Below are 23003 nucleotides of genomic sequence, written 5' to 3'. Positions count from 1 at the left end.
AGACCTGCTCTTTCCAACACACTTTCACTACAGGTTGCCACAGGGTACGAGGTTAAACGAACCCATCAGACTTGAGAGAAAATTGGAATGATTATTTTAAAAAGGCATTCTTCAAATAGTCACAGGTCCCACATTGCACAGCTGCCTCCCTTTCCAGCTTTCTGCCTACCCTTTTACCTCTCTCTCTATTCTAACACAAGTCCTGCTCTCTAGCTCCCTCTCCCAGTATCTGTGGAGATAAGTTTCTCTCTCTATAGTAGGTGTGTGTGAGGAAATAAATGGTAGCGTGTACCCCGCAGGCAGAGCTCTGACAGGGCGGTGGGCTGATCATTGGCTGGGCCCTCCTGCCACCATTGTGCCAGATTGCAAAATTGCTGTCCCTGCTACAGGAGGCAATTACCTCATTATACTGAAGCAAAGTGAAAAATCCCAGGGTTTTCTCCGCCAGGCTGGGCCGGCCGGGGCTCCGAATATAACTGAGAACACCGCTGCAGGGCAGCGAGCAACACCGACCGCAGTAATCTTCCACAGAAAATCAGCGCCATTAACAAGGCCCCGGTTGGTACAAACGGAGGATAATGAAGCTTAGGCCTAACTGGAGGGCTCCTCATTACAAACAACCAATACAACAACAACAACTCGGAGAGGAAGGCTGCTGTCATGCCCCCTAAAACAGGTTTCAGGTGGAAGAAAATGCTTGTGCTATGGGGGTATAGGATACTACAGGAATGTAAAACATGTCATTGTTTGCGGTTGTCCATTTAGAGTAGAGTGAAGAAGGAAGGTCACATTTGAGAACAAAACCTGCCGTACTGGTGCCGGAGGGCCACAATAACAAACAAACTGTGTGTGTGTGTGTGTGTGTCTGTGTGTGTGTATTCCCAGTATACCGATAGGCCAAGGGGGAGTGTTTATGCAACTTCAGAATTGTGTTCTCTTTATTGTGCTTCATTTTCTTGTTATCTGATCAGATAACTTTCACTGTGTTTTAACACCTACTGTATGAGCAGCCGGTGATAATGCCACCGTTTCCTTCTCCTCTACAGTCACGAGTAGACGGGGTGGGGTTACGCCCCAATGACAGGAGCTAATGCTCTCCAGAGCCTGCCATACCATAGCAGCAAAACAGAGTGGAAGGGCAGTGGGGGGCAGAAAAAAGTCCTAAAGCAACTCAGCAAACAGATCTAGAGATTAAAAAGTAAGGGTGTGTAAGGGCTGATTTTCTTAGAGATTTAAAATATATCCTCAATTATCTACGCGGTCAATTTAACCGTCCAAAAACACATTTTGAAAGTGAAGATAAATCTGAGTGTGGCGAACACTATAAATATAGTCCTCTGCTGAAACTCAGGAATGGTGCATTCCACTGCATGGCACTGTTTATCTAAATGAGCAGGCTTGTTTAACATTAGTCAGCATGATCAAGACCACAGCCCAACGTACTTAGCAAGGTAATTCATGCCTAGCTTTCAACAAAATACTGAAAGACTTTGGCCTGCTCTAGTCTAGGGTAGCCAAGTCCTGGCCTTAGGACTCGCCGAGGTTCTCACCCTCATCGCCACAAGTCAGCCAACGACCCCTGCATTAAACCAGACCCGGCTCCTATCCACCTAAAGCATTTAACTGAGGTGAAGGTGGGAGTGGAGGATGGCCCTGAAGTTTTAAAAACGGACTTGTCTAATTACAGTGGGGCTCCGGTGTGGTGCAGCGGTCTAAGACACTGCTTCTCAGTGCAAGCGGTGTCACTACAATCCCTGGACCGAATCCAGGCTGTAGCACATCCGGCCGTGATTGGGAGTCCCATAGGGCGGTGCACAATTGGCCCAGGTTCGTCCGTGTTTGGCCGGGGTAGGCCGCCGTGGTAAATAAGATTTTTTTCTTGACTGACTTGCCTAGTTAAATAAAATAAAAACATATTAAAAAAATTATATACAGTGGAATTTGGAAATCACTCAGATCCATTGACTTTTTCCACATATTGTTACGTTACAGCCCTATTCTGAAAGAATTATTAAATTGTTTTTACCTCCCCATCATCAATCTACACACAATACCCCATAATGACAAAGTAAAAACGGGTTTGTAGAGGTATAAATGTATAAAAATGGAAATATCACATTAGCATAATAACCTTTGCCAGCAATTACAGCCTCGAGTCTTGTTGGGTATGACGCTACAAGCTTGGCACACCTGTATTTGGGGACTTTCTTCCATTCTTCTCTACAGATCCTCTCAAGCTCTGTCAGGTTGGATGGGGGGGCATTGCTGCACAGCTATTTTCAGGTCTCTCCAGAGATGTTCGATCGAGCATTCAGAGACTTGTCCCGAAGCCACTCCTGTGTTGTCTTGGCTGTGTGCTTAGGGTCGTTGTCCTGTTGGAAGGTGAGCCTTCACCCCAGTCTGAGGACCTGAGCACTCTGGACCTCTGTACTTTTCTCCGTTCATCTTTACCTCGATCCTGACTAGTCTCCCAGTCCCTGAAAAACATCCCCACAGCATGATGCTGCCACCACCATGCTTCACCATAGGGATGTTGCCAGGTTTCCTCCAGAAGCGACGCTTGGCATTCAGGCCAAATAGTTCAATCTTGGCTTCATCAGACCAGATAATCTTGTCTATCATGGTCTGAGAGTCCTTTAGGTGCCTTTTGGCAAACTCCAAGCGGGCTGTCATATGCCTTTTATTGAGGGGCTTCCGTCTTGCCACTCTGCCGTAATGGCCCGATTGGTGGACTGCTGTAGAGATGTGAGAACCTTCCAGAAGGACAACCATCTCTACAGAGGAAGTCTGTAGCTATGTCAAGAGTGACCATCAGGTTCTTGTTCAACTCCCTGACCAAGGCCCTTCTCCCCTGATTGATGTTTGGCTGGGCAGCCAGCTCTAGGAAATCTTGGTGGTTCCAAAATTCTTCCATTTAAGAATGATGGAAGCTACTGTGTTCTTGGGGACCTTCAATGCTGCAGACATTGTTTGGTACCCTTGATATGCACTGTCAACTGTGGGACCTTTAATAGACAGGTGTTTGCCTTTCCAAATCATGTCCAATCAGTTTAATTTACCTCAGGTTGACTCCAATCAACTTGTAGAAACATGAAGAATGATCAATGGAAACAGGATGTCCCGAAGATCAATTTAGAGTCTCATAGCAAAGGGTCTGAATACTTATTTAAATACATTTGCAAAAAAAACAAAAAGAACTGTTTTACCTTTGTCATTATGGGGTATTGTGTGTAGATTGATGAGATTTTTTTTTTATTAAGTCCATTTTAGAATAAGGCTGTAATGTAACAATGTAGAAAAAGTCAAGGGGTCTGAATACTTTTTTAATGTATTCTACATACTGGGCCTGGCCAATTTTGCCACTGCCACTTCCCAGTCCACCTGTTGCCCTGAAGCACAGTCTACTCTAGAAAGCTCAGATCAAATCAATAGCAACACAGTTTGGCAGAGCTCGGAAGGGCAGAGGTCAGCTATAGCAACATTAGCTTAGCCACTCTGAGACACCATTAAAAGCTGCAATAAAACTATAAATCCTGTGTGACAAAGTACACTGACCTGCCTCGAAAACCTCTGAAAATACTTTAAGACTCCCATCGCACTAGACTTAAACCATTACACTACTACACTGTTGGAGCAACAGAAACCCATCATTACTACCTAAACAAAATAGAGAAAAATCCTTGTATTCTGTCAAATAATAAATATAGGTTCAATTAAATAAAAAGCAGTGGAATGATATTTCTTATGACAATGCCCTCATAATCCAAGGCAGAATGCGGAAGTGAAGGGGGGTTGGGTTTGTAGACTGGAATCATCTTTATCTACCCATCTCTATTGCTGATAAGATGAGTGTGAACTTCGCTCTTTGGAAGTGTGAAGTGATGTCAGCGATAGGGCCTTTATGGTGCAGCTGGGAAACAGCAGAGCTTTAATGTGGTCCGTTTTCAAACAGCCATAAAATAGTTAAAGAATAACCTTCTGTTTGTGAAGGAGCTAGGAGAAGAGCTCCCATAGGCCAAACAGAGGGCAAGCCAGACGGAGGCGTAGAGAGCCCCCCCCCCCCCCCCCCCACACAGGAGTAATACCAACACCACCCCACCATTTTAGACTTCAGCAAAACATAGGCAAGAGAGAAAGAGGGACAAGACAGTGAAAGTAGCCACCAACATTTTAAAAGTTATTTAAAAAGTGGCACAGTATGCCTGCGTAGTATCTATGGTCACAACTCAGCCTGGTGCAAACACCTGCCTGATGTGTTAAATGTGCTGTAGTCGGCACATCTCTACAGAGCACATTTGAGAGCAGCAGATATGTGGGCTGATGGGATCAGCATATTTCATTGCATTGCAGATTTTCCGGCAGCAATTCCAGGCAACAAAAAAGGTCTGCTAGCTAAGCTACAGCCTGTGAGCAAAGTTAAGTCAGAGGGAGAAGGTCTCTGTTTTCTGAAGTCTCTGAGGCAGGCACACATCTTGGAGCCATGGAGGGCCTTTCCCAGGGTGCTCTTGGTTAGGTACGGAGAGGGCAGTCCAAACAAACAGAGGGGGCATGGGGCTGCAGCACGGTCCACACTAGCATGAACTCAGGCCCGAAGATGCCAGCCAAGACGCATGAGGGGGGAGCACACAGCACACACATAGTCTCATGCGCGCGCACACACACACAGAGTTTGATAGCAAATCCTAATGTGTTATATGGTCACCAGAATCCAAAAGGAAATTAGCCTTACCAATTAATCTGAAAGAACATAAGTCACATTTTGAGGGGTTATTGTTTCAGTTCCCTTTCCACAGGCCGCTGATCGTATGTACTGTACTTCAAAGTGAAGAAAATGACTGATCATTAGAATACGGACTTCCCCTGCCTAATGTTTATTATTCTTGCAAACAGAAACTATCTGCACTAATTACACCATCATCCATGGAGAGAGAATGGGGCCAAATACTGGGCCAAACTTTAGAAATAAGGTTATGTAGGCCTGTGTGTGTGTGGATGTATGTGCAGGTACTGAACCCCTCGGTTTCCTACTAAATCAGTGGACACAGGCCATTGCCGGTTTTTTGAAAGGCAAGAATGCTCTTGGTTGCCAGACAGCCAGTTTTGGGGGTTCTCCACTTCGCAGTACCAAGTAACTTTTTTTTTCTTTCTAATGTCTTCTCCAAATGTCCTAACTCTTACCAGATGTACAGAATTCACAGATGATTCATCTATCAAACCCACTTTGTAGACAGCGGCTTAAACAAAAAGAAAAAAACAACTTGGCGCCCCAGTGTGTCTTAACAAAATGGCCATCTTTTCTGTTGACTCGATTTGTGTGGAATGACTTCTGGCAGTAGCCATTCAATGGTCCTTACGGTGAACGCTGCAATGAGCTCCCTTCATAACTTCATCAAAACGTAAACTTTTATCTATAGTTATGAAAGGAATTCTTTACTCGCTTATTGCTGCTAATTCTTTTCTGTCTAAAGCTATGTATACATGCATACCGGAGGCAGGTAGCCTAGCTGTTGAGAGCGTTGAAAAGTGTCTGGTTCGAATCCCCGAGCCAACTAGGTGAAAAATCTGTCGATGTGCACTTGAGCAAGACACTCCTGGATAACAGTGTTTGCTCAAATGTAAACCGTAGTCTAAAAGTTGACATTTACAATAAATGAGATACACAATAAATAATCAGTGCTTGGGAAAGTATCTACCATAAATATCAAACATTCACACTAAGGGGGAAATCATTATTTTTGTGGGGGCAACGATAAAATCAGAGCACTATCGATATAATCTTAAACCCAGGAAATAATGACAATCCTGTTGCTTTATAAAACTCAGCCTAGGGACATTACAGTCACAGGCTCAAGCATCCATGACAATAAACCAATTCAGCAAAACCACTCTCAATACCACAAGATTACAAGACTGTTTAGTAAGAATTTCCATTGAAACCACAAGGGCCTCAGTCCTACGGTCAGTGTACACTGTGGATATGTCTACATTGGGTGAAGGAAATGGAGGAAACCAGTCTGGCTCTGACTTTCATTTCATTAGGGCAGTTTCATCAGCCATCAGTCATTCCGTCATTCATACCACATGGCTGATAATGCATGGTAACCATGGATAGACACACAATGGCAACAATGTTGATTACCAGAAAACAGCTCTCTCCTCCACGTGTTATTGGTGTTTATTTGCATGTTAGTTGTGTAGTTTGTTTCGGTCAGACCACTGAACTTTTACCCAATGGAACCCGACACGAACCAGACCGTGACAAAACATTTCCACCCCAACACCCCCTCGGGCCAGGTGATCTGCACCCTGGACCAGAGGAACCACCAGACCAGAGCCTGTTATTAAACCACCAAATCAAACCCATTTCCTGTGGGCAAAAGCCAAAAGCAACCTCTGGGGGTGTTTACCAATACCACTGGATTGAGCACGCAGGTGTATAACGCAGTAACAGAACGTTTGTCTAAAATCGAAGAGGCAGTGCATGGTTGGTTGTTGGTCGGGCTTGACATTTCTTCCCCATATCGGAAACCACTCAGGAAAAGCTTCCTTGTAAAGGGATCAATCCAGAGACTGGATTTCTGTTAGAGTGAATCTAGCTAGGTGACACTGTAGACCACAGCAGGGGAAATAACGGACGAAGCAGAAAATATTTCTTTCAGACACTGCTTTCTCTCTACATCCAACCACATCGATCAAAGTCAACGTTAATAATGTTTATGCTTTCATTTACTTGTAAAACCGATTACATGGATGGCACTGCAGGCAAAGACACTCTTTACACACATTACGGTGACCACAAACAAGATAAACCACCACAGAGAGATTATCTGACTTAGTGAGAGATAGCCTGCACTGGATATCATTAGGCCATTCTTCAAATCAGAAGACTACGAAAGTACTAACGTAGGGACCCATCTAGGTGATTTGTTAACAGCCTTATGAGCATGAAAAATCACCAATGTTTAATACAAGGCAACAGCAAAAATACAGAATACTTTTGAAAATCTCCATTTGTTTAGAATTACTCTATTATATCTATCTATATATCCAGTTGAATTCAAAAGTTTACATACACCTTGGACAAATACATTTAAACTCCGTTTTTTACCATTCCTGACATTCAATCCTAGTAAAGATTCCCTGTCTTAGGTCAGTTAGGGTGACCATTTTATTTTAAGAAGGTGAAATGTCAGAATAATAGTAGAGGGAATGATTTATTTCAGCTTTTCTTTCTTTCATCACATTCCCAGTGGGTCAGAAGTTTATAAACACTCAATTAGTATTTGGTAGCATTGCCTTTGAATTGTTTAACTTGGGACAAGTGTTTCAGGTAGCCCTTCCACAAGCTTCCCACAATAAGCTGGGTGAATTTTGGCCAAAGTAGATGTCCTTACTGACTTGTCAAAACTATAGTTTGTTAATAAGAATGTTGTGGAGTGGTTGGAAAACGAGTTTTAATGACACCAACCTAAGTGTATGTAAACTTCAGACTTCAACTTGTATAACATATATATATATATATACATATACATATACATATACATATACATATATATATATATACACATACACAAGTATGTGGACTAGAGGTCGGCCGATTAATTAGGGCCGATGTCAAGTTGTCATAATCGGTAATCTGCCTTTTTGGATGCCGATTATGGCCGATTACATTGCAATCCACGGGGAAATTGCGTGGCAGGCTGACCACCTGTTACACGAGTGCAGCGTCAAAAGGACCTTGTGGCTGCAAGGAGCCAAGATAAGTTGCTAGCTAGCATTTTAATTATCTTATAAAAAACAGACAATCAATACTCACTAGTTAACCTAGTAATATTATCAACCATGTGTAGTTAACTAGCTTGTCCTGCATTGCATATAATCCCTGCGGTGCCTGTTCATTTATCATCGAATCACAGCCTACTTCAACTTTGGCAAACGGGTGATGTTAACAAAAGTGCATTCATGAAAAAATGCACAATCGTTGTACAAATGTACCTAACCATAAACATCAATGCCTTTACACAGTATATCAATACACAGAAGTATATATTTTTTTAAAGCTGCATATTTAGTTAAAAAAATTAATGTTAGCAGGCAATATTAACTAGGGGAATTGTGTCACTTCTCTTGCGTTCAGTGCAAGCAGTCAGGGTATATGCAAATGTTTGGGCCGCCTGGCTTGTTGCGAACTGTGTGACCGTAATTAATTTGCCAGAATTGTTATGACATAACATTGAAGGTTGTGCAATGTAACAGCAATATATAAACTTAGGGTTGCCACCCATTCTATAAAATACAGAATGGTTCCGTATTTCACTGAAAGAATAAACATTTTGTTTTCAAAATGATAGTTTCCGGATTTGACCATAATAATGACCAAAGGCTCGTATTTCCGTGTTTATTATAATTAAGTCTATGATTTTATATTTGATAGAGCAGTCTGACTGAGCAGTGGTAGGCAGCAGCAGGCTCGTAAGCATTCATTCAAACAGCACTTTCCTGCGTTTGCCAGCAGCTCTTAGCAATGCTTGATGCGCATCGGCTGGTGATGTAAAGCCATTGGACTCTGGAGCAGGGGAAACCCCCAAGCTTCACCATCTTGCAGTCCGACGGACGAATCTGGGTTTGGAGGATGCTAGGAGAACGCTACCTGCCCCATATTGCCATTTAACATATCTAAATATCCTGGATGGTCACATACTCCAATCCCCCCCCCCCCATCTAATTCTCTCAATCGCCTCAAAATATCTCATCTCATCATGAGGGTCCGTAGTGGCTCCCCGGTCTGCGTACCCACATCCATACACATGCAGTCAGAGCCTGCACTAGCCTTTTTGGAGCCCAAAGTGAAAAATTTGTTGGCCTCCAAACTTGCGAGCAAAAGATTTTAGCGGCCACCCACTTGACAGCGGAAAGAAAAAAATACATTTTAGCATTTCCTGCAATTCTACACATTTTGCACACATAATCTTTGAGGTGTAGAGAAAATGTTGACGTTTTAAAATACGTTTTCTGCTATTTTGCCTTGGGGTAGAAAGAATTGTTTGCAGTTTTAATACATCTGAATGAAGGTGAATAACAAAATCAATGCCCCCCCCCCCCTTGGTCAGTAATTCAACCATGATTACTACAAGTTTATATACAAGAATTGACTAATTTACCAATCTAACAAAATTGTTAGCTGGCATGGGCTAATTGAGTGACAGTCAGTGCCTGACATAATGGGAAAGATTGCTGATAAACAACCAAATTTCAAAATTGCACCTTGTGTATTCTACTATTTGAACTCTGAAGTAAGTGGAGCCTGTGACAGTTATTTTTTTTTCATTTTTGTAAATCGATCCACAAGCCTACAAAAGGGGGGCCGCCAATTGCCCATCCCTGCTCTAGCTGAATATGCCAACACCCGCTTGTTTCCTACTATCCCCATCAAGGTTGAATGTCACAGGGGAGCTGTAAAAACAGGGCAGAACATGGAAACTATTTTGACAACTGGAAGGCATTAAGGCTTGATTTTTCACACAGGCCGTGTCCAGAGTTTCCTCAGAAAACTCCCTCTTACTGACGGATATACTGCAGACAAGCACCCAGTCTCTGCCCTGTCTCCTCCTTACAAAACCAAGCTACTGTAGGAGTTGTCAGCACTATACTCACAGTATATAGGCACATATAAAGATAACGACCACAGCAACAAGAGGTCACCATTTTTTCCCATTAGCAGTACATGAAGAGAATGTGAGAAAAACAATTATCTTCGTTTTTTTTTTTTACATTTCAAGATATTTTAAATAATAGCCTACAGATTTCTTACTGATACTGCTATCTGGGGTCTCAGCAATTTTGAAAACTCAAGCCACCATGACAAGCTGACACTTGTCCATCGTGTCCTAACCAACACTGAGGGCATTTTAGCATTCTTCTACAGAAGAGCCAGTTCAGAGCTACAGCAGCTCACGGTGAGTGGACCAAGCCTGTTTTTATAGACATCCAACAGTAATGTCCGCTCAGCCTCCACATTGCCTGATGACCGACCGCTCCTGCTGCTAGCTTCCACACAAGCAAGAGCTAAACATAACAGGGACACTTTATTCCCCCCACTAATTCACTTGGCGCAGGGTCCCGGAGGTTCAGAGAGACAAACACATTTGGTGTGAAACCCAGCATCGCCTGACTGGACAGGACACTCACCAAAAAACAAAAAAAGGCCTAACTTTTTTTTAAACAATCATTGTCTTATGGCTCACGCCATTGCAAAATGATTAAGATTGAGGATGAAGGTATTTGTTGATCAAATGTTAACATTTAATCCTCTTCGTCCTTATGTGATTCATTCAACGAGTCTGCGTACCTTCCTCCAGACCAAACCATGGGGCATATATTCGTTTGATCCTAAAAGAGGTAGCTCCAGCCAACAAGCGATCGCCACCCCTCTCCCGACAATGTGTGCAGTAAACAGGCACCAGATATCACACAACAATGTTTGCATTTAGACATTTCAGATGAGAAACTTGCCCCACCTGCCCAGCTGTGTGTTGTGTTTTTTTGTGTAGCTGTTTAAGCACTGAATACCATTACCTACATATGAGTTTTATGTTTTGCCATAAACAGCACTTGCACATGGCAAAGGGGTGTTTAAGGGCAATAAGGCACCCTGGACACAGGCATCATTATTAAAGTTAAGGACTTTTAAAAAGTTGCATTCGTCAGGAACCTGAGAAGTCCAGAGGCCTTTGCTCTTTAACCCCCCCAGCAGAAAAAAAGCCTGTTGTACAAAGAGTCCCTCGCTCTAAAATGGACCATTTGGTGATTTAGGTAAAACATTCCTGTTAATTAAACAGTTGAATTGTCCTTGAGAATTCACATGTGTCCAGGTCTCTCTTGAAAAATAAATGTTCATCTCAAGAGTCTAACCTGGTTAAATAAAGGTTAAATAAAACAATTGCCATTGAAACTGTGGTCACACTGCTGGTTGAGCCAAAATGATGATTGAGAAAAAGAAAGCTGTCTTGTCTATAAAAAACATGGTGGGTCATTTAATGGGATGAGGACTGAAATTCTCTCAGTTTAAAAAAGAAAAACTCAACTGGCTCACTTCCTAAACGAACGTGCAGACAGTGTCCCCATTGTGGCAAACATTCTCTTAATAATCCATGCCTAATTTACAAGAAATCCCATTTGTGGGCCATGGCCACAAAACCAAATAGAAGATTAAGGGCTAATATGTGTCATAGATCTAATTGAATGAAGTGATGTTTAGACACAATGAAGAGTTTAAATCCAATGAGATTTAGTCAGTCAATTTCTCTGAAATGTTTTGCCCATATAACTAAGGAGATAGTTTTGATTGACTGTTTTGGTAGTTGAAAAAGTTCCCATCTGAATTTGTATCTACTCTTTAATCATATATTTCTAATTGGCATCATGTAGGCCTAGTTATAGTTTAAGTTATGAAGGTGATTTCCTCTCAAATGAATATTTCTGGTCACCTTTGAAGTTGTGTACACAGGTTGGGAGTAAGAGTAAGTCTATTATTTAAAGAGTTTTAACAAATTAAAGCAACTTGTTAAGCAGTTTCAGATTCCTTGCAAATGACAAAAATATATAGAGACATTTAGTAGGCTGTAACCCTATACCATAGTGTGATAATGGTCAAACAGTAATTATTGTTTTGACATTATCCATAGTTGTCCATCGGGATGGACTGGACGTCTGGCATTTTGGCCAATTGCCAGATGGACTAGTCCATTTTTAGCCCAGCTGTCTAACGTGGGCTTTTTTGCAGAAAGATTATCATTATCCAGCACAAAATATGGGCCCCAAGGAAAATATTGGGCCGGTGTGGGGGCCTCAAGGAAGAAATTGGGGCAGGTGTGGTCCCAGTTCGCCCCTGTAGTCCACGAATAAATAGCCTATTAGGTTATGGTGTTCTGCAATGCTTTACATGTGAGGCATAGGCTACAAAATAAGACAACCATGCAATCAAGAAAATGTCCACAACATAAAAGCAAATTGATACATTCGCTTACGACCTTGCAACAAAGGCTCCGCGAGTTAGTGTGGGCTACTTCGGCAACATTGTCTCTTATTCTGCTATGGGTTGAATCTCATCCTCATATGGGGTGGTCAATTAATAAGGCGGCTGGAGGCTACTTACAGGGCAACTGTCTGAATGGGCAGGTCCAGCGGTGTATCTGTCAAATCCAAATGACTACAGTCCACAGAATCTCCAGTGCAGGTACAGTTCTGAGCACATGGTAAATCTGAACTCAAGCCGTAATTGATTAACAGTTCCAGCGATAAAACTAAATAAAAACCATAGTGAGAAACCGATCCAATTCGTCCCAGGGACGCCGCCATTTTGTATCAAGTTTAATCGCGCGCTGGCCACTGATCTCTCGTCGTATCCACAAATTGGAAATCTGGTACCGTTTTAGAGATAGTGCGGTCTATTATATCACAAATTGAGTTGTGGTCAAATGTAGAAAAAACTAACACCTGTGGCGTGTACAACTGGTCTACCCTTCCAAATAACCGAGTCGTTTAGACGCAAGTTCCCAGTCCAACTTTTGTCCAATGTGTGCTGAAATCAAAGGTGAATCACGGTTTACGAAGCAAGAAGGCTACAATAAACTTGTCAAGCAGACAGAATTAAATAACATAAGTAAATTGAAACTTGTCCATAAAAGGTTGAAATGAGGATCCTTTCTTGGCAAAGCGATTAGTTTTGGGGAAACATCAATAGCCTAAAAATGCCAGAGAAAAAAACATGGCAAACATCAACAGGGGCTCTTAATTTAAGATTGCGTTCATGTCAAATATACATGTGACACACATTTTCCAAATACTAGCCTATGCGGATTGCATCGGCAGTGGCACTCGGAACAAACTCTTTAATGTATCTTCTCTTCATCGCACGCTTGGAATGTTGGCTAAAACTTTGACGGCGTTACTCTGGTACGCAAATGAAGCACTCGAAAGAGGTGAGATCGGTGCCGAAAACGAGTTATCGTTGACTTCTCGTTTATAGCGCTACAAAACACCCCAAAAAGTATACACTTTGTGCCGATTGATCCCAATTTCGCCGCACACTCGACGGGTTAGGGTAGTTCCTAGTAAATGCTTATCAGATGCAGTCTATGGTCAGAAAACCTCGGCGTTCGGAGCCTGGTTCAGTCCCAACTTCAGTACCTATCCACCATGAGTTATTTTTTTTACTTTATTTTTTTCAGTCTTCGTTCCATAGTCCCACGTTGGATGCACAACAGCACTTGGGAACCTCCCATTTTCCCTTGCAATTGGCTCAAATTTGAAGAAAGGTTAAACTCCTAATCTCACTGGTTGTTGTGGATTCTACAGGCGTCGCAAACTCTGACTGCCAGTCAACCAGTCATTGACCCCACCCATGTTTCCCACCCCGGGTGTGAAACCGCACCACCTCCCTTCACTCTCACCGCGTTTTAAAGGGACAATGACCAGGTTAAAGCTCTATAATCGTTAATGTTAGCCATCCAGAAAAGATAGCTGGTAGCCTAGCGGTTAAGAGTGTTGGGTCAGTAACCGAAAGGACGCAGGTCTGATCCCAAAGCAGACAAGGGTGGAACAATCTGCCTGCCCTTGAGGAAGTTGATTAACCCCCAACAACGACTGCTCCCCAGGTGCTGTGGACATTGATTAAGGCATCCCTGCACCTCTGATTCAGAGGGGTTGGGGTAAATGTGGAAGACAAATTTCGGTTTGAAGCATTTAGTTGTATCCCCTTTCCCAGAGTGAAATTTCTGTAAATATATCATTTGGATACTATGAATAATGTAGTTTTCAATCCTAAAAAAGTTAAAGTAAATCTGATGTTTTCGTACCCAAGTAACCTGGGTTGTTGCATTCAGTATGCAAACTTACATAGTAGACTAACCTGTGCCCCCACACATTGGCTCTGTACCGGTACCCTTTGTATATAGCCTCGCTACTGTTATTTTATTGCTCTTTAACTATTTGTTATTTACATGTTTTACTTCTCTGTTTTTTACTTCACTTATGTTTCTTAAAATTGCATTTTTGGTTAAGGGCTTGTAAGTAAGCATTTCACTGTGTTCGGCACATGTGACAAATACAATTTGATTTGAGCTTTGTTTGTTATTAACAAGTGGCATAGGGATTGTTCTATGGTAATGACTTGTTATTATACAGATATAAGTACAATTTGTATCCATTAGATGTGAAGATGTTGCTATTTTCCTAGTTTAAACACAAAAAAGTATCTTAGTTGAAGTTGAGTTGTGACTGTGTATTCCGAATGATCTTTACGCAAATTAGGGGTTCCCTATAATGGGTGTCATGATAGCACATAATTCTTCCTAAATGGTGAAGTCATGTCCACCCCTTGTCACAAAATGCACATCTGCAATAAATTGGTGGAGCCCTTTTGGCCCTGTGAACAGTTTTTTCCCTCCACATTTTTGCGTGGCTATGACAGGTCCTATTGATGGACTCTGTGTGAGCTATTGTAATCTCTTCGTGTTAGGATAAGTCCTGAATTTTCATGCAATTAATCACTACACTGGGGACATGGATATTCACACCTGCAGCACCGCAGGCGGTCCTGTGAGTTCCTCCTTCCTTTTGGAATGAATAGTTATAGGTATCACATTGCTTTGCATTGCATCAGAAGTGTTGGCCTAAGCATAGACAGTAGCCCACAGGTGGGGTGAGACATTAATACATTTGATTTTAAAAAGTTGAAAAGGTTTGTTGGTCAATGTTAAGCCCCACTGTATATGGATAGTCCCTTATGGACAGTCTATGCTCTATTAAACAGCCTACCAACTGCAACTCAGTTGATAATGCAACAATTTTAGAGTGGGGGCTGCAGAGGTATGATCACATTTATGCATGATAAGACACTACAAGTCCCTGATGTTTCCTTGACTGCAACTATGGGCGGTTGAGGGCATACAATCATAGCGATCTGAAATATGTGGCTCTGCATTTTCATGTTCTTTAAACGGATATTACATTTGGATCAGGTATTTTGGGGGTCTATTTTGAGAATATTGTAGACATGTTTTCTAATATGATTTATCTGGTACTGCGGCTTCTTTCAATGATTTTTTTGCGCAAATTACCTTTGTGTGACTTGTGGAGTCAGATGCTGCTGTACCAGCTGTGAATGTGCATGAGGATCTGTCAAAAGAAATGTTCAAATTAATCAGCTTGATAACAAGTATAAGGTGAATTCGGTCACAGAATTATAATTTACCTTTGTCCAATGAAGGACGACATGTCATCAAAATTAAATGTTATTTATATTACAAAGAATGTAACACTCAATAGATAGCCGTGGCCAAAAAAATATTGGCACCCTTGCACCCTTGCACTTGTTAATAAGGGAAAGGGGATACCTAATCAGTTGTACAACTGAAGACATTCAACTGAAATGTGTCTTCCCGTATTTAACCCAACCCTTCTGAATAATTTTGGTATCCACATACAGTACCAGTCAAAAGTTTGGACTCACCTACTTATTCAAGTCTTTCTTTATTTTTACTATTTTCCACATTGGCTCACATCAACACCATAATCCCAGAAACCCTAGACCCACTCCAATTTGCATACCGCCCAAACAGATCCACAGATGAGGAGATTGCATGAATCGGGCCTTCATGGCCTCCACAATCACCCGAACTTAACCCAATTGAGATGGTTTGTTGGGCCGCAGAGTGAAAGTAAAGCAGCCAACAAGTGCTCAGAATATGTGGGAACCCCTTCAAGGCTGTTGGAAAAGTGTTCCCCATGAAGCTGGTTGAGAGAATGCCAAGAGTGTGCAAAGCTGTCATCAAGCCAAAGGCTGGCTACTTTGAAGAATCTCAAATATATTTGGATTCGTTTAATACTTTTTGGGTTACTACTTGATTCCATATGTGTATTTTCAGAGTTTTTATGTATTCACTATTGTTCTAAAATGTAGAAAATAGTACATATTAAGAGAAACTCTTGAATGAGTAGGTGTGTCCAAACTTTTGACTGGTACTATATGTATTTCTTTAGTTTGCAGTTGAACAAAACAAAAAAATCGGAATAATTTACTAAATGTTAGCTTATTCCACAAAGAAATGGGCCGACAGGGTAGCCTAGTGGTTAGAGCGTTGGAATAGTAACTGGAAAGTTGCAAGATCAAATCCCCGAGCTCACAAGGTAAAAATCTGTCATTCTGCCCCTGAACAAGGCAGTTAACCCACTGTTCCTAGGCCATCATTGAAAATAATGGCCTAGGAATAATGGCCTAGGAATAATGGCCTAGTTAAATAAAGGAAAGACATCCCAGACAATATTATTGGCACCTTCTAGAAGTAGTTAGAACTAATTAATGTCAAGCATGTCATTCTCTTTTCCTTTGGTATTGAGGTGCCTGAAATATAAACATCACAAATTCAACCAGTTTGTATAGAGAAAAGCACTCATTCTCCTGTTTTGTGTCACTGTGTGTACCGCAATGAGCATGGAGAAAAGAAAGTAAACCAGAGAATTATCTGAGGAGGTCAGACACAAGATTGTAGCCAAGAACGGACAATCTCAAGGTTACAAGTCCATCTCCAGAGACCTTGATGCTCCTGTTTCCACCGTACGTAATGTTATCAGGAAGTTTAAGGCCCATGCCACTGTAGCCAACCTCCCTGGACGTGTCCGCGGAAGATAACTTGATGGAAGATTTCAGCGAAGGATTGTTTGAATGGTGGAGAAAGCACCTCAACTCAACTGCCACACAGATTCAAGCACACCTTCAGACACAATGTACAACAGCTTCAACTCTCACCATCTGTAGCCAACTCAATGAAAGAGGGTTATATGGTGTGAGTCCCCGGAGGACCCCTCGGCTGAGAGAGAGATAAGAAAGCCTGACTGTAATTTGCCAAAACACAACTGAACATGCCAAAATCCTTCTGGGAGAATGTCCTGTGGACAGATGAGAACATATTAGAGCATTTTGGTAAAGTACACCATTTCTATGTTTACAGAAAACAACCAAATGAAGCTTACAAAGAAAATAACACCTTCCCTATAGTCAAACATTGAGAAGGTTCAGTGATGTTCTGGCACTGGGTGCCTTAGATGTGTGCATGTTATCATGAAATCAGGAGAATACCAAGGCATTTTGGAGCCTGGTGTTGGACCCAGTGTCCAGACAGCTGGGTCTCCGTCGAAGTTGATGGGTCTTTCAGCAGGACAATGACCCCAAACACACTTCAAAAAGCACCCAGGAATGGTTCAAGACAAAACGCTGGACTGTTCTGAAGTGGCATGCAATGAGTCCAGATCTAATTCCCATTGAAAACTTGTGGAGAGATCTGAAAACAACAGTTGGTAGAAGGCATCCCAAAAAATCTGGAAGAACTGGGGGAGTGGGCCAAACTGCCAGTACAGAGGTGCAGAAGCTCATTGATAGCTATAGGAACTGGTTGATTGCAATTATTTTGACCAAAGGCTGTGCAACCAAATATTAAGTCTAGGGTGTCAATCATTTTGTCAATGCCAATTGTTTATTTTCTGAATTAAATTGATTTATTAAGTTCTGAATCAAAAATAAAGTTCTGTAACATTAACAGTGACAGAAAAAAATGTTTTGGGGAAAATTGTGAGTTACTTGAAAAAAGTGTAAGGGTGCCAATATTTTTGCCCACGACCTTAATTTTAAAGAGATTCTCCAGTACGTTTGTATATGTTTTAGACAGTAGTTCTGAAAGTAGCTCTCACGAGCCAAAGGTGGTCCCCGAAAAGGGTGTACTACAGCACATATTTGCAGGTATGTACACTGCATCATTGCTCTCTCTTGCTCTGCTGTGTGTGCATGTTGCTAACTATCATTCAAATGGCGAGGGGCTGAAGCTCATTGTCTACAACTCAAATTGCTAGGGGGCTGGCCTACATGGGGGAAAATGGCGGGAAAATGGCACAGCACAGCTTTCAGAAAACAGTTGATTGCAAACTAGGGATTTCGTGGCTAATTGAGGTAAGACAGTAATTATGCTCATAGATTATGCATGTATGAACTTCACATTGACACATCCGGCCAAAAAGCGGGAGATTTAACAAACATATTTATTAGTCACCAAAGTTCTGGACCATGTCGTTAAACTCTTACTTAGGATAGAGAAAGATAGCTCACCAAAATTACATGCAAAGGGTCTTTCTTACCAATAATACAAAGTTTTACACTTTGTTGAATATCCATACTGGAAGCTTCTCTGGATAAGGGCAGTGGTGTAAAGTACATAGGTAAAAATTACTTAAAGTACTACTTAATTAAGTAGTTTTTTAGGGCATCTGTACTTTACTATTTACATTTTTGACAACTTTTACTTCACTACATTCCTAAAGTAGATAGTATACTTTTTACTCCATACATTTTCCCTGACACCCAAAAGTATTTGTTATATTTTGAATGCTTAGCAGGACAGGAAAATGGTCCAATTCACGCACTTATCTAGAGAACACTCCTGGTCATACCTACTGCCTCTGGTCTGGCGGATTCAGTAAACATGAATGCTTCGTTTGTAAATTATGTCTGAGTGTTAGAGAGTTCCCCTGGCTATCCATACATTTTTAAAACAAGAAAATTGTGCCATCTGGTTTGCTTAATTTAATGTAAGGAATTTGAAATGATTTGTACTTTTACTTTTGATACTTAAGTATACTTTAGCGATTACATTTACTTTTGATACTTAACTTAAAGTTTATTTAAAGCAAATACTTTTAGACTTTTACTCAAGTAATATTTTACTGTGTGACTTTTACTTGAGTCTATTAAGGTATCTTTACTTTTTTACTCAAGTGTGAATATTGGTTACTTTTTCCACCACTGGTTAAGGCTGTGCTGAATGACTACTAAATGCTGTGAACAAAGGAATGTGAAAGTCACTCCATCACATCGCAAGTCAATTGCACCATCCTGCACCACATGTGTGCATTCTGTGTATGTAGCCTGATTCCTGGCTGGCACTGAAGACACATGCAGACGTTAGACATATTTCAACAGCTTTGAAGGGTTTTTTCTCCTGCATGGACGGTTGATTTATGAGTGTGGCTGCACGGTCTGAGGGAGAGAGGATCCACAGTGTGAGGAAGGCATTAACAGCTATGGCTACCACAACTGGATCTGTTATTACCCTGTGGACCCCATCCATGTCTGACTCTGGGCTGTGTGAAGGTTGACTGATGGGAGAGTGGACGTGAGTTTGTCATGAGAGTGTCATGTAAAGGGGGTAATGAGTGCACCAGATGAGTGAAACTCCCCCTCTCTCTGTGCATGGATGTTTTTAACACCAACAATACCATGCGTTTGTACAACTGGAACAGGATGAAAGCAGGAAGTGCAGGCAGTTAAAAGGAAGGTGCAATGCATAAAGATGTTTGGACTTGGTAAGGAGGGGATGGTGCTGAGGTGAATTGTGTTGGTGTATTAAATAACTATTTTTCACATTGTCAGTTTATTGAGGGATTGAGGCTGGAAGAGAGGATTGTGAGGCCCAGAACAATTTATCATGGTTGTCTTACTTGGATTCTTCAAAGATAACGAGCCATCTGCTTGAGCCATTCATCAACGATAAAACGGAGAGGCGTGAAACAAGGCCAACCCGTCATACTCTCACTGGATGGCTAACGGGTGTGCGCGAGTGTGGAAATGCCTTGCTAATGGGAAGCAGAGACAGTTGGACATCTCCTGAGATACAAGGCTGTTTGCTAAGTGGTGTTATGCGTGATCTGAGAGACAACAGGGGGAAAGCAAAGGCACACTGATGTAGGTAGACGGTGCTCTGGTAGAGTAAAGTCCCCTTGGGAAGGAGTCCAAGTTCCACTTGTACACTCTTCTGAGGTCACTGCTGAGGGTACTATTATATCTTTCACTTATCCCTTTTAATCTCTTGTATACACTCTAAACTTGTCCAATTTGGGTCAGTGTATTGAGAACTCTGCACTATCACCATTTCTGAGAAAGATTGAGATTTGTGAGGCATGAAAACCTGTTTGTAGAAAACCAGGAACAATTATTCCACACAGGTCATGAACTGAACACCTGTTGCTGGAGGAAGGTGAAAACAAAGAGTGTGCTGAATAAAGAAGGCTTTAGTGTGGTGCAATGTGCCTGTTGAGTTTCACAACACCAACCCCTCCCCACCCAGGTGTCCAAACAAGATGGCCTGGATTTTCTTTTTTATATATTATTGAAAGTGTGTACTAACATTTACATTTCTCACCATTGTTTGTATAATGAAGTGAGTGAATCTCGCCCAGTTCTGCCAAGTTGCTGTCATTGGCCAGGGGTTGCTTCTCAGTGACCCAACGCAGGGTGGTGAGAGATGCATCCTCCTCCCGAACTGCTCTGCTGAAGGGTGGGCGTGGCACACAATTCCAACATTGTATATTGCACATGTACCTCAGTCAATGTCAACTACAGTGAAGGCATGCATTGTTGAAAACAGGGCCGTGTCTACAGTTTGTTTCCATTTCTTTTCAACAGGTGTTTACCTATGTCTTACATCCCTCATGTCCTCACCCTCTAAGACAAAGTTGAACACTGCGCTGGTTGAGTCAAGCCTTCAGTTGGGAGGAGAACGGTGACTTCTTTGTTTATTTGGCTGTGATTGTTTTAATACGCCTTGACTATATGTTTCATAAAAGAAGTGATGGCATGGAAAAGTTTTCGTTCTGCCTCAGGATAGGAATGCAACGTGTTAGAGCTTTGAAAGGTGACTTCTGTGTTTCGTGGCCGCATTGGTGAACAAGCTTTTGTCTGGCAGCATTCTTTGTTCTGTGTTTTTAGTGTGAATGAATTATTGCCAAGACTCTCCTTCTCTTTTCCTGTCCCTCTCATTTTCCACTTCATTGGCCCCAAGAAAGGACTTAGCAATTATTTTGTGTAAAACATGTTGTTCACCAGGGCAATATATTTTTACCTCAACATCTACAGGTGTTTTATGTTAAAGCTAGGTTCGATAGAGTGCAGGTACCTCTGCACTAGCCTTCTATAAGTAGAGAAAGTAATACATTTATACAGTAAACGCATAAGAATAAGCGTACACTAAGCATACAAAACATTAAGAACACCTTCTTAATATTGAGTTGCACCCCCTTTTCCCTCAAAACAGCCTCAATTCGTCGGGGCATGGACTCTACAAGGTGTCAAAAGTTCACCACAAGGATGCTGGCCCATGTTGACTCTAATGCTTCCCACAGTTGTGTCAAGTTGGCTGGATGTCCTTTGGGTGGTGGACCATTCTTTATACACAAGGGAAACTGTTGAACATGAAAAAACCAGCAGCGTCGCAGTTCTAGACACACTCAAACTGTTGCGCCTGGCACCTACTACCATACCGCCCGCTCAAAGGCACTTCAATCTTTTGTCTTGCCCATTCAACCTCTGAATGGCACACATACACAATCCATATCTCAAGGCTTACAAATCCTTCTTTAATCTGTCTCCTCCCCTTCATCTACAGTGATTCAGGTAGATTAAACAAGTGACATCAATAATGGATCATAGCTTTCACCTGGATTCACCTTGTCAGTCTATGTCATGGAAAAATAAGGTGTTTCGAATGTACACTCTGTGTATATTCTGACCATTGACTGCACATGGATCGAGCATATACAAATCCACTGAGTAGTTTAATAAGACAGCTAAATTAGAATGACCCCTGGTTTTAAATTCAATTATGCCTTCAAATGTGCTCAATGAAAGTACAGGCCAGAGGTGGAAAATGAATTTATTTGAAGTAACATGATCTCTGTTTACCTCCACAAAGAATGATATGGCCTCTCCCTCAGTGTGTGTCATATGTTAACAAGCAATTAATCTGATATTACATTGTTTTAAGTGTATCATTAACTGTGAAGAAGTTGCATCTTTCCCTTGATCCTGTTTAGACTCCCAGTCACTGAAAAATATCCCCACAGCATGATGCTGCCACCACCATGCTTCACGTTAGGGATGATGCCAGGTTTCCTCCAGATGTGACGCTTGGCATTCAGGCCAAATAGTTCAGTCTTGGTATCATCAGACTAGAAAATCTTGTTTATCACGGTCTGAGAGTCCTGGTTCTGTCTGGCCACTCTACTATAAAGGCCTCATTGGTAGAGTGCTGCAGAGATGGTTGTCCTTCTGGAAGGTTCTCCCATCTCCACAGAGGAATTCTGGAGCTATGTCAGAGTGACCATCAGGTTCTTGGTCACCTCCCTGGCCAATGCCCTTCTCCCCCGATTGCTCATTTTAGCCTGGTGGCCAGCTCTAGGAAGAGTTTTGTTGGTTTCAAACTTCTTCCACTTAAGAATGATAGAGACCACTGTGTTCTTGGGGACCTTCAATGCTGCAGAAATGTTTAGGTACCCTTCCCCAGATCTCTGCCTCGACACAATCCTGTCTCTGAGCTCTACGGACAATCCCTTCAACCTTATTGGTTGGTTTTTGCTCTGACACAACTAAAGTGGCCAAATAACTTCTTAAAATTAAACACATTAATCTGCTTTACAAGGGGTGTATAGAGCCTAACTCGCCTACATAAGCAGCACGTGTGTTTCAAGTTTGGGGAAATAACTTTCACCATAAAAATGTATAATAAAAGCATTACATCAATAACTGCATTTGCGGTCACTTGATAATGGTGTTTTCTTCTAGTGGAACATTTGCACTTATCTTACTACCATGTGCACATTGCTGTGCTAATAATGTGAAGAAATAGCCTAATAGTTTATCAACATTTTAAGCTAAACATTCTGATCTGTTGCGTCAGCCACATTGCATTTTTTTTATGCTAGTGGTTGTATTAATTTGGCATCTATCGCATCCCACAACTGTCCCAGACTATGTTTGGAATATTTATTTCTCGCACAAAATAAAATAGATCGACCTTTGTACTATCGGGGATGGTAGATTGACATAGGCTAGTGCTTTTGCTGTTCATTAGGCCTACTCATTTTGTTTGCTGACGAAAAGTAAATGTGGATAGATAAATATG

At 41.7% G+C, this 23003-nt stretch overlaps 1 protein-coding gene across 1 annotated transcript in view; it reads right to left on the bottom strand.

Annotated features, from left to right (window-relative positions):
• The window catches only part of LOC109891010 (leucine-rich repeats and immunoglobulin-like domains protein 1), a 53508-nt gene extending 40132 nt beyond the window's left edge, over window positions 1-13376 (bottom strand). The window contains exon 1 of the mRNA XM_020483243.2: window positions 12155-13376. Coding sequence (XP_020338832.1) covers window positions 12155-12357 — 203 coding nt within the window. The 5' untranslated portion in view covers window positions 12358-13376. The remainder of the gene's footprint in view (window positions 1-12154) is intronic.
• Between the last annotated feature and the right edge of the window lie 9627 nt (window positions 13377-23003).

Source organism: Oncorhynchus kisutch, linkage group LG5 (genome assembly GCF_002021735.2).
Source record: "Oncorhynchus kisutch isolate 150728-3 linkage group LG5, Okis_V2, whole genome shotgun sequence".
NCBI classification, from domain to species: domain Eukaryota; kingdom Metazoa; phylum Chordata; class Actinopteri; order Salmoniformes; family Salmonidae; genus Oncorhynchus; species Oncorhynchus kisutch.
The sequence above is the reverse complement of the archived record's forward strand: the minus strand, read 5'-3'. Positions and strand labels throughout refer to the sequence as shown.